The sequence below is a fragment of the Leopardus geoffroyi genome, chromosome B1 (genome assembly GCF_018350155.1).
Source record: "Leopardus geoffroyi isolate Oge1 chromosome B1, O.geoffroyi_Oge1_pat1.0, whole genome shotgun sequence".
In the NCBI taxonomy this organism is placed as follows: domain Eukaryota; kingdom Metazoa; phylum Chordata; class Mammalia; order Carnivora; family Felidae; genus Leopardus; species Leopardus geoffroyi.
Window position 1 is genome coordinate 81,240,189 of NC_059327.1, and position 16,443 is coordinate 81,256,631.

The following is a 16,443-nucleotide window of genomic DNA, read 5'->3' on the forward strand; positions in this document are numbered from 1 at the left end:
CGGTAAGTGTAATCACCGTCTGTCACCACATAATGTTATTACAGTATTATTGAGTATATTCCCTATGCTGTACTTTGCACCTCCGTGACTTATTTCCTATCGGGAAGTTCGTACCTCTGAATCCTCCTCACCTATTTCGCCCCTCCTCTCACCCCCCCCCCCACCGCTTCCTTCTGACAACCACCAGTTTGTTCCCTGTATTTATGGGTCTGCTTCTGGTTTTTTGTTTTCATTCCATTTTACCATTGCCCGATGTCTTACAGTTTACATAGTGCTTTCAGATAAATTGTCAGTAATTAGAATCCCAGGACCTAGAAAATATGTTTTAAGAGGGACAATGTTGGGACAAATAATAATTTTCAATGAAAGTTGGAAATGCACTCTCCAAGTGTAGTAATGCCCTTCTTGCCATGGAAGCTGGATGCTTTGCCCCAAGCATCATGATAACAATGACAGTGGGTCTGAGGAGGCGCGATAAACATCAGATTTAGCGGGCTGATTGTTTTTCTTCCTCTGTCTACCAAGTTGGACTGCATTATGAATTGGTAGAGAAGGAAATGAATGGAGGTAAGAACTACAAAATCTCAGACCAGCTGACACATCGCAAAAGGACTCATCAAATGTCCAGTTTGGGGGGTCTATGGACTAGAGACCTCTTGCTGCCGGTGGTTGTGGGGGGAGGGAACAGGCAGGACCCACTCCGCACAAGAGGCCTGCTAATGGAAAGCCGTAGGCTCCACAAAGGCTTCTGTTGAGAGGTTCATGGTACTATTGCCTATGTCACACGCCATGAATTTAAGGCTTGGAATCTCTCACTTGAACTTTTTTTGTGCCGTCCCGGTGTGTGCCAAAAAAAAAAGAAAAAAAAAAAAAAAAAAAAAAAGAAGCTGCCAAAAAGCAAACATTTTCCTGTCTCTAAAAATAAAATGCTGGCAACAGTTCAGGCCTCTGTGCCAAGACCTGGCCCTTCCCAGGATAAACAATAGGTGGCCAAGCCGATCCCAGGCGAGCACTGAGCCCAGGAGCAGGCCTGGGCCCAGCCTGGAATGCCTAGGTCAGGGCATGTGTAGCTGTAAAACTAGAAGCCAAAGGTGGCCCTCCCTCCTCCCCAGCTGAAGAAGGGCAGCTGCTACCCCACAGCCAGGGGCCAGGTGTGGCTGAGAGGGGACAGCCTCGGGTTTCACCAGAAACCTTGACCCAGGGGAGGCCACAGAGTTCACACTGTCCCCTGCCCCCAGATCCCCAGGGTGCATAGTGACAGATTTGAGGGCTATGAGAGCCTGTCCAGAGAAAGCTCCCCAGGAAAGAAAGTTTCATAAGTACCCATCTGCGTTCATCACCCAGGCTTGTGCCCATCACCTGTCAAATGCCCAGCTGAGAGCTCTCACCTGCTAGATACAGGCCCAACAAAAACACCGCAGTGTATGAATGCTATAATAATCACCATTGCTCCCACTCAAATTGCCTCGCAGCTCGTCAAATGCTTCTTTGCATTTGTTCCAGCCCCTGTGCCTTGTCATTAGGGTTCAAATCTTCCCTAGACCATAAGCTTGGCTTTTTGCTGGTTTGGGGAGTTTAAAAGGCTAAGAGGGGGTTAGGGGAGGAGAGGGACTAAATATAGCAAATATTTGCAGGCATAATCACTCCATAAACATGCTTCAGTGGAACAGAGTGTAGGACCGACCCAGATGACGGATGTCACTCACCCGAGTGTCACATCATAAATAAAACTGAATGAGCCCATTCTCCTACAGGACCAGAGTGACGCCTGTTCACACTATAAATATTTATGAAGTCATGGTCCTTAAAAGACTTTATTTTTCCAGGTAAGTAGACTTTAATGAAAAAGTTGAGCAGAGCTTTTCCTGCAATTATGGAATAGTCACTGTAGCTTTTCAACGGGTATTCCTTGGAAAGGGAAAGAAGAAAAGGAAAAATAAGGCCCCATTCCAAGAGGCTGCTGCACGAAGATCTCATTTATGCCAATCAAGATTCATTCTCATTCAAAAAGGGACAGCCTCCTCTGAGGTGGGCAGAAACCAGAACACTATCAGTCCTGTTCTACCCAGGCCTGTGCAATGAAGGAGGCACAAACAGATCCTTGTCACCCAAGTTCAGACCCCTCCCACCACCTCTGCTGGGAGAGACATTCTCCTTCGCGTTCTCAGCTCTCTCAGCCTGTCTCTTAGTAACAGAAAAAATGTACACCTCACCCCATTCCTATGCTCATGTGCAAAGAATTCTCAGAATGTGAGCATGTGTGCCTGGGTGTCTCTGGAGTGTTTATGTAGAGACCCCCACTCCTGCCCTTACTTACTCTCGATTGCATTAGCAATAGCCCCCCCAGAAATGGCGCCAGAATCGGACCAGCTTTTCCTGCGCTCTTCACCACCCACCACTGCAAAGAGCAAACATCCTTTGGGCTCCCAGCACCTCTGCCACACTCTCCTCTTCCAAGGCACTGGGGCAGTCCTGTCACCTGGAGCTCATAAGCCATTGTCTCCAGTACAATACAAGCCAATTTTTCATGCCTCTTTGCAGCATACGTGTTACTCATCACTTCAGTGCACCAAAACCCTTGCCCAAGTCCAGCAAGCCTGTTTCTTTCCCAGGGATGGCCTTCTGCCCAGGCTCCTTTCCCCTGCAAACATCAAGGTGGCCCCTGCTATGTCAGGCTGAACTGGCCCCGTAGGGAAAAGTTGAAGATCATTTGGCTCTAGCCTCCAGGAAGTCTTGCTCCACAAGGAACAAGAGTCTCTGGTTTTACGAAAATGAGTCACAGGCTGCCTTGACCGTGCCTATCTGGGGAGGCCAGGGCTGCCATGTATGGTCCGTGCTCTGTGCCACCCACCTCTCCATGTAAGTCGGAGTTCTTTGCCAGGACAGCCTGAGTCATAAAACTCAGCACATTCCTTAGGCATTGGATAGTCTTTCCTTGTTATTACTTTGCTTTTGTTTTATGCAGCACCTGGTTTCATTTTAAAAACCCAAATAAAATCTCATGGTCAGGGGTTGGGGGTGGTGGTGGAGATAGCAAGGGAAGAAAAAGAGAAAGAAGGGAGTGAAGCATAGGCTAGGGGAAGGAAGAAAGGGCAGTAACACCTCCCTCCCCAGGCAAGATCCAGAGTGGGACAGAGAAGGGACTGTGGAGTGAAGGGCAAGAGAGAGGATGTACTACAACTGAATTGAGTTTGATCAAAGTCCTTTGTGCAGTATATGAGAAGGCACTTGATGTCTCTGTCTCTTCCTCAAATTAGGCCACAGTACTGAAAGCCGAGTGACCTTCTCTACACTTTCAGAGTCTCCTCAATAAACTGACAGGCTTATTTATGATGAATTCTAAGGAACTTTGCAGTTCTAACACTATGTATGAATCTGTTTCCTTTTTTCTTGGACCATAAACCCCAATCCATGTGTAAGGGAATATGTTCCCACAAGCCAGTATTTGTTTTTTGTCTGTGGGGGATAGAGAAATGGGAGACAACAGAAGAAAAGGTGTAGACCCAACCGCAGAAATGCTGCTGTTCGAACTGAATTTCTGTGGCCAGGTTATTTTGTAACCTCATCTGTAAAGCCGTTAACATAGAGTTTTAGAATTAAAACAGAACTCTAATAAGCAATGCCTTGCATCTGGTAAACAAATACTGAATGAATGAAGGAAGGAAGGAATGATGCCAATTGACATGGAGAGTTGTATTTTCTTGGAGTAGTCAAGCATATTAATTACAACATAGGCCAGAACATTGGGTACCTGACTCAGAACTTAAACAGAGGCCTTTACCTCCCTCTGCCTGAGATTCTCTAAACGAGGTTGGCAAAAGCAAAAATCCTGGAGGTTCCTGAGTGGCTCCAAGGCTACATTTTCAATGCACGGTTTGGCGAGCTTAATGGAAACCATACGAAGGGATCCCGGGAACCAGACCAGATGGCTTCCCGGGAATGTATTTAGCCTAACCCGGGTTAAAGAACAAAAATAACCACTAGGAGTTGAGGCGGGCGGGGGGGGGGGGGGGGGGGGGGGGGGGGGGGGGGGGGGGGGGGGGGGGGGGGGTGGTAGGGGTGGTGGTGCGACTTTTAATGAATTACCTTTTCTATTCAACAGCAATCATGTGAAGGACGGTCTGGGTAAATGGAAGTAAATGGAGGAGGGGGCAAAGGGCGGGGCGGGAGGTGGGCAGCAAGGGGTAGGAAGTAGCTACTTTCGTAACCACACTGTTCCGCTTGCCCTCAAAGAACACGAGCCGTTGGGACGCTTTGAGGCCCTGGACCGCGTCTGGCTCCTTCCCGCGCGCAGGGACTTCGCGCCGCCGCCACGGCAGCCGCGCCTGGGCCCCGCCTCCAGCGCGCGGCGCCGGGGAGAGCGGGAGGCGGACGGGACGTGCGGAGCTGCGGGAGGGAGGAGCGTGGGGGGAGGGGGAGCAGGGGGAGGAGGAGAGGAAGTCCGCGGCGGACAGAGGGGCGGGGCGTGGGCGGGGCCTGGAGGCCGCGAGGCTCCTCCCGGGAGAGCAGGGGCTGGAAAAGCCGCGGCATTCCCCGCCCCCAGCTCCCAGCCGGCGTCCCCGGAATCACCGCTGCGAGTCCCACGGCCCAGGCGCGTTTGCTTCCCCGCGGCGCCCGCTGCGGAGGAAAGCCTGGCCGTGGAAGGCTGCGGCTCTTCTGGGCTATTGCTCTGAATACAAAAAAGCCTTTCTCACGCCCCTGCGGCCCTCCCCGCCCGGGGCTCCAGATAGAGGGGACCGGCTCGTTGATGCTGGAGCCTGCAGCTGTGGGGGCCACAGCACCATTTCTGTGGTTCTTGTAGAGAAGCGTGGCTCCAGGTATTTACTCTTAAAAAAATGATTTTATGTAATGATTATACCGATAACTTTTGTTCCCGCTTCCAATTTAAGAGGGAAACAAAATCGAGGGATGGAGGGTGTTTAAAGCCCAGGGAAGTGTCTGAAAAAGCCAGTCGTTAAGGTCTAGATCTTACTGGGCCCACTCTTACCTCAAAGTCTTTAACTAAACGAAGCTGCAGGCCTCCAGCTCTGGGACTGGGTTTTCCGACTCAGCTCAGTGACGAGAACGGTCCTCCCAGGCTATAAACGGAGTACTGATCACTTTCTGAGTCTTCAGACGAGCCAACCTTGCTGGCCGAATTACACGGTTCCTGAAGCTGGAGAAAAATGGCCTGGTTGTTAGCCCTTGCCCTTCCACTGAGGTTACTTTCTGCACGGAACTGGGAGTGAAGTTGCCAAGTTGCCAAGACCTGATTCTTGGGCGGGAGTAGGGATTGTTCCTGCATTTTCTTCCATCTCCGTTAACCTATCACATGTATCGTGTCTCTGTTAGGAAGGCCAGTCCAAACGCAGGAGAGAGGAAACATGTAAGAACCCTGGCATCACAAACCATCGCTGCTTCTCTCCCGCCCCTTACTTAATCATCCGTGAGTGGTAAGATTGTTTCCCCTGACTCCCCTAGGGTTCCTTTAGTATGGACATTCCTGGGTGTGAGTTTCTCTACTTGACAATTTTACAACGTGAGTTCCTTGAAGATAGGGCCCAGGAAAAGCAGTATTAAGAAGATGGTTACCAAGGCATTCAACGCCAAGCAGATTCTTTAAAAACTGAGAATATTGTTAATGATGGTTGAAAATTTCATCCAGTCCTTAAGTGTTGCTGAGGATTTCATTCAATCCCTACTTTTTGCTGATGCAGGAATTTGTACATTTTACCCCTCATTGCTTGTTCTCCCCCAAAATATAGCACCTCTAAAAAATTTTAAGATTTTGCCTTGTCTAATAAATAAAAGGTCATGGTTTATTTGGTTTTTTTTTTGGTCAGAACTTCAAGCCCCAAGTTTCCCAAACAAGTACCCCATATTCTTTGTGGGAGCAGCGAGGTTCGGGATGGGGAGTACTTTTAGCCTGTTGTACCGCAAAATCAAGAGTAGGATGTAATGCCACTAATTTGTCAGGAATTGTTGACTTAAAAGAGGCCACTGTGAGTATAGTAAAATCACTTTAGGGGTGGGGGCCGGGGAAGTATCTCAAAGAGAAAGGCAACTGTTCCCAAGAGCAGCTGCAGCTACTGGCAGTGGAATCGCTTGGAACCAGTACAACTCCAAGCAGCAAGAGGGACTGATTTATTTAGCAATGGTTAATGATTCTCCCAAGCAAACCCCAGGAGGCCCGGCTAGCAGCAAATACACTTTCAGGAAATCATCTACCCTTCCTAGAAGGATGCAGCAACCCTACAGTGAAGGGAGGTCCCCGGCCACCCGTACAATACATCTTTTAGTCCACTGCCCAGCTTCAAATGCCCCCAAAGAACTCCCTCCACAGCCTACCACAGCCCTGCCCTGTCATGCTTACAATGTTCCCTAGGAAAGGTATCAAAGCCTAAAGCAGAAAAATCAAGAAAAGTGCGCAATTTTTGGAAGGCCATCATTGAATGGTACCGGGGAACCCAGATGGGTTGTCTAGCCAGGCCCCATTAGCTAATTTTATGAGATCAGCTAGTTGGTGCTCATAGACTAGCATGTTCCAAAATGATAAACTGGTGGTTCTTGTGATAATGTTAGGTGGTACCTGAATAGCATTTCTTATTTTAATAGTCAGGGTTTTTGTCTAATACATATAACCAGGAATACCAAATCTGTGGTGTCACAAATATAATTACTTAGGGTGAGGCTGGGATTTTTTTCAAGTCAATTTAGTTTTATTTTTTAACATTTATTTATTTTTGAGAGACAGGGAGAGACAGAGCTTGAGTGGGGGAGGTGCAGAGAGCGAGGGAGACACAGAATCCAAAGCAAGCTCCAGACTCTGAGCTGTCATCACAGAGCCCGATGCAGGGCTCGAACCCATGAACCATGAGATCGTGACCTGAGCCGAAGTCAGATGCTTAACCCCTTTTTCAAGTTAGTTTACAGATAAATCTTAATAAACAAAAGTAATGGGATAGCAAAACTAATTAGTTGTAACTTTTATATTGAGGTAAAGTCAGTGGAGTACTTGTAGAAACTAGTTTTTATTCTTTTTTTCAACTCATTCTTTAGGAATCTCTGCCAGAACTTTTAAGACAAAAAAAGAATTCCATTTTCACATCCTGTTAAAAATTACTGGATTTTGAGGGGAATCTGGGTGGCTCAGTCAGTTACGTGTCTGACTCTTGACTTCAGCTCAGGCCATGGTCTCACAGTTTGTGAGTTCAAGCCCCGTGTTGGGCTCTGCACTGATGGTGAGAAGTCTACTTGGGATTCTGTCTCTGCCCTCTCTCTCCTTCTCCCTCTCTCTCAAAATAAAGAAATAAACTTTAAAAAAATTACTTGATTTTGAGAAAGTCTGATCGGCAAAGACAGAGGCCCTGCTCTGGAGAGCCACGTCAGGGGGAGCAGAGATAGTAGATATTGGGGTGGTGCAACAAGCTTATGAGGAGAGTGGGCCAGGACTCTGGGCACCCAGGGTAGGTCTCCAGAAGGGAAGGACAATCTGAGAACCTACTGCCTTTTTTTTTTTTTTTTTTTTTTTTTGCAAGAGGCAGAATCCAGCAAATCACTGATACAAAATTTAGGCAGTACCAGAGAAATTTCCAATCCACCTAAGCCTCTTTGAGGCTTGTTTCCACAACAACTGGAGAGATCTATACAAAATGTCCAGGATGCTTTAAGAAAGAATGCTCAACTGGGGCACCTGGGTGGCTCAGTCAGTTAAGCATCCAACTTGGGCTCGGTGCTGACAGCTCAGAGCCTGGAACCTGCTTCAGATTCTGTGTCTTCCTCTCTCTCTCTGCCCCTCCCCCACTCATGCTCTGTCTCTCAAGAATGAATAAATGTTAAAAAAAATTTTTAAAAAAGAAAGAAAGAATGTTCATCAGGATAGTGTACTTTTCTATTTGTCACTTGATTGTAAATTTGGGATCCCCTTCATAGTAACTCTGAACACACACACACCACCACCCTCACTGCCACACTGCACACTCACTGACACTACTCCAGGGGTCCACTGTTGGGTGACAAGTAAAAAGATTCTTACATGCTTCAGAAAGTCTTTCTTTAGTCGATTGTAGCTCATCAGATTCTTAGATGCTGGCTTTTTAATTCTCATACCTAGTGTAAAAGAGACAGGCAGTGTGTAAGTGCTTATGGTAGAGTCTATCATAATATGAGTAAATGAAATTTACTAGTATTCCAAAATCACTTTTAATCAATAACTTCAAACACTCACATACATACTAGTTTCCCAGTCCCACCCAACATCTGTTACCACCACAACCTTCTCACATGTACAGTCTTTTTCAGAGGTGCTGCTGGGAAATGTTTCTCTGGGATTTCCCCCTCCTTTTATTTCTGCATCCTGCCATCCTTACTGTTAGGAGAGGTACAACAAAATAACAGGGTGCATGACAGGAGGAAAGAAGCAGAAATGCAAAAGGCCTTGAATGACCTCAGACGCTGGAAGGGGTGAAAATATCAGATGAAGACCATCATTCAAATCAAGGCAGAACATGATGTAAAGTGGTAGGTTAGGACAGGACTTACCTGATTTTTCATAATTTGGAGGTGCTGGAGAAAAATCACCACACAGAATTTGGTGTGCCTGTGAAAAATATAAAAATAAATGCCAACTGCTTTCACAGCAATAGAAATTTAATAAAATTCTTTTTCCAGTGTTGTGCTTCCTCATTCAGGAGGCAGTTTGATACTGCTATCCAAACCCACTGTCGTAACAGACACCAGCAGTGAAATTGAAAGACAGAATTGGGGGAGAAATGTATAAAGTAGGATAGGCAAAAGAGTACTATCTCTTTTAAAGTGATTTTTTTTTTTTTTTTAATTTTTTTTTTCAACTTTTATTTATTTTTGGGACAGAGAGAGACAGAGCATGAACGGGGGAGGGGCAGAGAGAGAGGGAGACACAGAATCGGAAACAGGCTCCAGGCTCTGAGCCATCAGCCCAGAGCCCGATGCGGGGCTCGAACTCACGGACCGCGAGATCGTGACCTGGCTGAAGTCGGACGCTTAACCGACTGCGCCACCCAGGCGCCCCAAAAGAGTACTATCTCAATATGGAGATAGCTTATACAAATCAATGAGAAGAAGCTAAACACCCTAATAGAAAAGTGGGCAAAGGAAATGAATACAGTCAGTCATCATTATTCATGGATTCCGTAGTTTCCAATTTTCCTACTCGTTAAAATTTATTTGTAACCCCAAAGCCAATACGTGCAGCACTTTTGAAGCATTCAAGGACATGCACAGAGTTAACAAGTTGAGTCACCTGATGTGCACGTTTCCAGTCGAGGTCAAACCAGAGGTCACTTTGCCTTCTTGTTTCAGCTCTCCTACTTTACACAAGTGTCCTTTTTGTGGCCTGTTTAGTGCCACGTTTTCTGCATTTTTATGCATTTTGTGAGTGGTATCACTTTTTGAAATGGCCCCCAGTGTCATGCTGACGTGCTGTGTAACGTTCCTATGTGCAAGAGGACTTTGATGTGCCTTATGGAAAAGATACATTTGTTAGGTAAACTTCATCCAGGCGTGATTTATAGAGCTGTTGGCTGTTAGTTCAATGTCAGTGAATCAACAATACATATGAAATAAGGTAGCTTTAAACAGAAACATACATAAATACAAATTTACAGTTGATGAAATGTTGTGACCAGAGGCTCACAGGAACCTGGCCCTACATTTCTCCTAGGAGCAACAGTTCCATAATGACCACTTCACTGTTAGTAGGGACTTTAGAAAACATAACTACCTTGAATTATGAAAATTGACTATCAGCACAAAAAAGCTATGAATAAGTAATAAGCATAGGATGCTCAAACTCACTAATAATCAAGGAAATTAAAATTAAAAGGAAAGTAAAATATCTTCATCTATCCAATTGGGAAATACTAAAACTATTTTTAAAACCAGTGTTAGAGAAAATATAGGAAAACAGGCACTCTTGAGGACCGCTGGTGCATGAGGCCAATTTTCTGGAAGGCAATTTGGCCATATATCAAGATTTAAAATAAGCATAACAACTCCTGATCCAAGAATTCTACTTATGAGAAAGTACCCTGAGGAGATAATTGTACAATTGCAAAATTTTACATTTAAATTTACTCATCACTGCATTATTTACAATAGTTGCCAGTTTGAAACACCTAAATGCCTAGCAATACAGGATATTTTTACATTGCGATATATCCAGTCAATGGAACATTATGTATCCATTGAAATGATAAATATTGCTAATACTGAAAGAATATGTCCATGAAAATATTCAGTGATTAAAGCAGATTGCAGAGGACAGTAGATCCCATCAAGGCATTTTGTGTGTGTGTGTGTGTGTGTGTGTGTGTGTGTGTGTGTGTGTGTATCTTTACATATGCATAAATATAGAGAGACATTCCTGAGGAAGTTCACTAAAATGTTAATGGCAATTATCGCTGGGGGGAGGGAAAGGATTTCAGATAATTTTTACTTCTGTCTCTACTTCTCTGTATTATTTGAAAGGTTACAATCAGAGAAAAGCTGTTTTTGTTTTTAAACTGTCAATATAATCTATATAGTTATTGCCTTACATGGGAAAGAGGAACGTTGGTAACTGTAAAGAAGAGACAACATCATCAGTTCACAATTTATAACCTTGGCTGTTTATCACTGTATCCCCATCAGCTAAAAGAAAGCTACACACATAATAAGCGTTCATAAATACAGGTTTGATGAGTAAGTAATTTTAAACAATAAATAGTTTTTTATGAAATATGCAGGGTACGATTGTTTAAGCGCTCTCCATGTCAAGGTCATTGAGAAATATTGGACTTACCACACTGTGCTTGACATCATGTGAATTTTTGAAAGAACTGGTCATATGAGGTAATAGTCCTGCATCCAAATGAAGAGGGAAAACCAGGATTAAACCCAGGGTTAGAGTAAAATCTCTTACATTCCCATTTGTACCATGCAAATGAATTGTACACACATTACTTACTTCCCTTTAGAATTTAACCAGTGGAAAAATTAAGAGTCAGGTAAAATGACACTGTGACTAAAAGTTAATTTTTAGTAAATATTCTGGAGCTTTTGAGGGTGGAGGTAATTTTTTTATGGTACACATTTCAATTTTATTTTAAAAAGAAAACCAGACTGATAATAGCTAAGGGGACATCGAAATTATACATCTATGATTTTTAAAATGTTATCAAAATTATTCAGTTTTACATGTACTTTGGCTTTCTCTATGAGGTTGTCCTGAAGTAAGCCTAAAGTAGAGACTGTGTTCAGTCTTTATTAGTTTTCTTAAATTTTAATCCAGTAAAAAATAATTATCTATGTCCCCTTTCCCATCTAAAAATAGTTAACCTTTCAAATGCTGCTCTTTTTTAAAAAAGATTTTATTTTTTAGAGCAGTTTTAGATTCACAGCAAAATTGAGAGAACATAGAGTCCCCATATACTCCTGCCTCCCCCCACCCCATGCATAGCTCTCATTATCAACATCCCCCTGCCAGAGTGGTGCATTTATTACAGTCAGTGAACCTACATTGTAACATCCTAATCACAGTTCACTCTTGGTGTTGTAGATTCTATAGGTTTGGACAAATGTATAATGACATGTGTCTATCATTATAGTTTCATACAGAGTATATTCACTGCCCTAAAATTCCTTTGTGTTCTGCTTATTCATTCCTCTTCCTTCCCAGCCCCTGGCAGCCTCTGATCTTTTTACTGTATCCATGGTTTTGCCTTTTCCATAATGTCAGGTAGTTGGAATCCTATAGTATGTAGTCTTTTCAGATTGGCTTCTTTCACTTTGTAATATGCACTTAAGCTTCCTCTATGTCTTTCCATGACAGCTCATTTCTTTTTAGTGCTGAATAGTATCACATTGTCTAGATGCGCCACAGTTCATTTATCCATTGACTTACTAAAGAACGTCTTCCTTGCTTCCCAATTTTGACAATTATAAAGCTGCTATAAATATCTATGTGTAAGGAAGTATTTGTGTGGACATAAGTCTTCAACTTTTTTGGATAAATCCCAAGGACCACAATTGCTAGATCATATGGTAAGAGCATGTTTAGTTTCCTAAGAAACCATCAAACTGGTTTTCAAAGTGACTGCACCATTTTGCATTCCCACCAGCAATGCATGAGAGTGCCTGTTTGCTCCTCATCTTTACCAGCTGGCATTTGATAGTGTCAGTGTTCCAGATTTTGGCCATTTTCATATGTGTGTAATGATATTTCATTGTTGTTTTCTAATTTGCATTTCCCTGATGACATATGACGTGGGGCATCTTTTCATATGATTATTTGCCATATTTATATCTTCCAAGTGAGGTGTTTGTTAAAGTCTTTGGCTCATTTTTTAGTCAGTTTTTTTGTTTGTTTGTTTCTTGTTGTTGAGTTTTAAGAGTTCTTTGTATATTTAGAATAACAACTCCTTATAAAAAGTATCTTTGCAAATATTTTCTCCCAATCTGTGGCTTCTCATTCTCTTGTCTTTTGCAGAGCAGAAAAATTTAATTTTAATAAAGCTCATCTAATCTATTATTTCTTTTATGGAGCATGTTTTTGATGTCATATCTAAAAAGTCATTGCCATACCAAGGTCATCTAGGTTTTTTCCTATGCTATATTCTTGGAGTTTTACACTTCTGCATTTTACATTTAGGTCTATGATCCATCTTGAGAAAATTTTGTAAGGGTGTAAAGTGTATGTCTAGATCTTTTTTTTTTTTTTTTTTTTTTTTGCATGCAGATGTTCAGTTGTTCCGACAAAATTTGTTGAAAAGACTGTCTTTTCTCCACTGCACTGCCTTTGTTCCTCTGTCAAAGATAGGTTGCCTGTATTTATGTGGGTCTATTTCTGGGTTCTGTATTCTGTTCCACTGATCTATATGTCTCTTCTTTCACCAATACCGCATTGTGTTAATTACTCTGACTTTCTTGTAAGTATTGAAGTTGGGTAGTGTCAAGGCACCTGGGGGATTATTGATATGGCTGGATTAACATCTACCGTATTTGTTACTGTTTTCTATTTGTTGCCCTTGTTCCTTGTTCCTAAATTTGTCTTCTACTCTTTCTCTGCCTTTTGTGGTTTCAGTTGAGCATTTTATATGATTTCATTTTCTCTCCTTTCTTAACATTTTAATTATATTTCTCTCTCTCTCTCTCCCTCCCTCCCTCCCTCCCTCTCTTTTTACTTTTTAAATAGTTGCCCTAGGGTTTGGAGTAGTTACAACTACTCCAAGTACATTTCAAGTCACATTATACCACATGTTATACAAGTAGCGCAAGTGCCGTATAATAACAAAATATTCCTGATTCCTCTCTCCCCTCCCTTATGGCATTGTTGTCATTCATTTCTCTTGTATTTAAGCATAAATAAGTACATATACAGTTGACCCTTTAACAGCATGTGTTAGGACTGCAAAGGCCCACCTACACATGGATTTTTTACAATGTAGTGTTATAAAATGTTTTTTCTCTCCCTTATGATTTTCTTCATAACATTTTCTTTTCTCTAGCTTCCTTTATTGGAAGACATACATAAGCCTACATAATTGAATACATTGTTACTATTATTATTTTGAATAAACTGTTGTTAGGTTAAAAATTAGAAAAAAAGAAGTTTTGATTTTATGTTTACCTATACCTTCTTCAATGCTTTTCTTGTCTATGTAGATCTGAGTTTCTGACCTATTCTTTTCCTTCTCTGTATAGAACTTTTAACATTTCTTGCAGGGCAGATCTATTGGCAACAGATTCCCTTTTTCTTTGTCTGACAAAGTGTTCATTTCTCCTTCACTTTTGAAGGATAATTTCACAGGGTACAGAATTCTAGGTTGGTGGGGTTTTTTTTTTCCTCAACACTAAATATTTCATGCTACTGTCTTCTTGTTTCCATAGTTTCTAAGGAGAAGCTGGATACAATTCTTGTTTCTCTATAGGTAAGGTGTTTTTCCCTCTGGCTTTGTTGAGGATTTTTTTCTTTATCTTTTATTTTCTGTTGTTTGAAAATGATATGCGTAGGTTTAAGTATTTTGTTTGTTTTACATTTATCCTGCTTGATGTTCCCTGAGATTCCTGGATCTATGGTTTGGTGTCTGACATTAACCTGTGGAAATTCTCAGTTGTTATTGTTCATACATTTCTTCTATTCCTTTCTCTCCTTCTTCTCCTTCCAGTATTCCCAAAACATATGTTATACTTTTTGTAGTTGTTCCAGTCCTTGGCTATTCTGTCCTATTTTTTAGTCTTTGTTCTCATTGCTTTTCAAGTTTAGGTGTTTTTACTGAGATAACCTTAAGCTCAGAGATTCTTTCCTCAGCTGTGACCAGTCTACTTTTAAATCCATTAAAGGCATTCTTCATTTTTCATTTGTTCCTCAGTGTTTTTGATCTCTGGCATTTCTTTTTTTGGTTCTTTCTTAGGATTTGCATCTCTCTGCTTACATTGCCTGTCTGTTCTTATATGCTGTCTACTTTATCCATTAGAGCCCTTAGAATATTAATCATAGTTGCCTTAAATCCCTGGTCTGATAATACCAAATCCTGCCATGTCTGGTTCTGATGCTTACTCTATCTCTTCAAATTATGTTTGCGCCTTTTAGTATGCCTTGTAACTATTTCTTTCTTTCTTTTTTATGAATATAAGTTATTGTCAAATTGGCTTACATACATTTCTTGATAGCTGGACATGATGTTCCAAGGAAAAGAATTGCTGTAAATAGGCCCTTAATAATGAGGTGATGGGGTATGGGGGAGAAGAAGCATTCTACAGTCCTATGATTAGGTCTCAGTCTTTCAGTGAGACTATCCCTCTGGACAGTGAACTTCACAGTGTTTCTAGGGTTTTCCTCCTTCCGTGTTAGGTAGAATAGGATGGCTAGAGTGGGCTGGAGTTGAGTATTTCTCTTTTCCCTCATGGAAGGCTAAGGTAAGCTAGAGTTTGGTTTTTCTTTTCCCCCAGTTCAGTTAGGCTACCATAATGATACCCAAGCAGATTAGGCTTTGGCAAAGTAGTTTCTCCTAAGGGCAGACCTTGTTAAGAACATAGACTCTGGAGTACTTCAAAATGGTACTTCCCCCTCTGCCTGCTGGAAGCACAAGGGAATTGTTCTCTGATATTTACTGTGGTAGCCTGGCCAATTTCCTGAAGGTAAGTCTCACAATACGGTAGGTGCTTTCCTATGCCTGGGTCCTCCTGGAGTTTTTTAACTCCCAGCTCCAGCGATTCATCAAGTATAGTTCGGATATTCAGACCCCGTTACTGGTTCCTATGGTGGTTTCTGCTTGTGAGTCTCTGCTTTGGTAAGCTGTCACTACCTATATTCCCTTTTCTGTCTCTCTAATCTTGGGGTCAGCAGTTTTCCCTGTGTCCTCACCTTTCTTATGAATCCAAGAGGAGTTGTTAATTTTAAATTTTGTCCAGCTTTTTACCTGTTGCTAGAGTGGAGAGGCATCTTCCAAGCTCCTTACAAGCAGAACTAGAAACCAGAAGTTGGGATAAACATCTTCATACCTGGAACCTTCTATAATATACAGCTTATACTTTTAGAATCAGAGGGAACCAAGGCTATGCAGAAATTGTAAGGGTATACATTTTTCTCAAGGTCTGAAACAGCCCTGGTATATTTCTTAACAATTTTATTGAGATATATAACTTATATATCATAAAATTGACCCACTTTAAGTATACAGTTCAGTGATTCCAAGTAAATTTACTGAGTTATACAACCATCAGAATACCATAATATAGTATTAGAGCATTTTCATTATCCCAGTAAGATCTCTCATGCCCATTTTTGGCTAATCTTCTTTCCTGCCCTCAGCCCCAGAAAACCACTAACCTACTTTCCCTATAGATTTGCCTTTATTGGACATCGCGCAGAAATCAGAATCATCTGCCAGGTGGTTTTGTCTCTCTGCCTCCTTTTACTTAACGTAATATTTTTGAGGTTCATCCACATTGCAGCTGTTTGGTACTTTGTTCCTTCATATTGATGAGCAGTATTCCATTGTATGAATATACCAAATTTTGTTGTCCATTCACCATGATAGACATAAGGCTTATTTCCAATTCTGGCTATTATGGATAATGCTGCAGTGAACATTCATGTCCAAGTCTTTGTGTAGATATATGTATTCATTTCTCTTGGATATATGCCTATAGGTGGAATTGTTAGATCCTACGATAAGTTTATGTTTAACTTTAAAAAACCTGTCAAAGTGTTTTCCACAGTGGCAGTACTATTCTACATTCCCATTAGCAATGAATGAAGATTCTGGTTTTTCCACATCCTCTCCAACATTTATTATTGTCCGTCTTTGTGATGATAACCATTCTCATGGATGTGAGGTGCTGTCTCACTGGTTTTAATTTACATTTCCTTAATGACTAGTCATGTTGCATTCTCTGGTGTATTTTGATTTAAAAAATAAGAGAACATTTTAATTTGATTAAAAA

The 16,443-nt window shown here is 42.0% G+C and overlaps 1 protein-coding gene across 1 annotated transcript in view; it reads right to left on the bottom strand.

Moving 5' to 3' along the window:
• CB1H4orf51 (chromosome B1 C4orf51 homolog) overlaps positions 1-16,443 on the bottom strand; it is a 48,086-nt gene that overhangs the window by 11,131 nt on the left and 20,512 nt on the right. The window contains exon 2 of the mRNA XM_045474928.1: positions 4,988-5,294. Coding sequence (XP_045330884.1) covers positions 5,048-5,294 — 247 coding nt within the window. The 3' untranslated portion in view covers positions 4,988-5,047. The remainder of the gene's footprint in view (positions 1-4,987; positions 5,295-16,443) is intronic.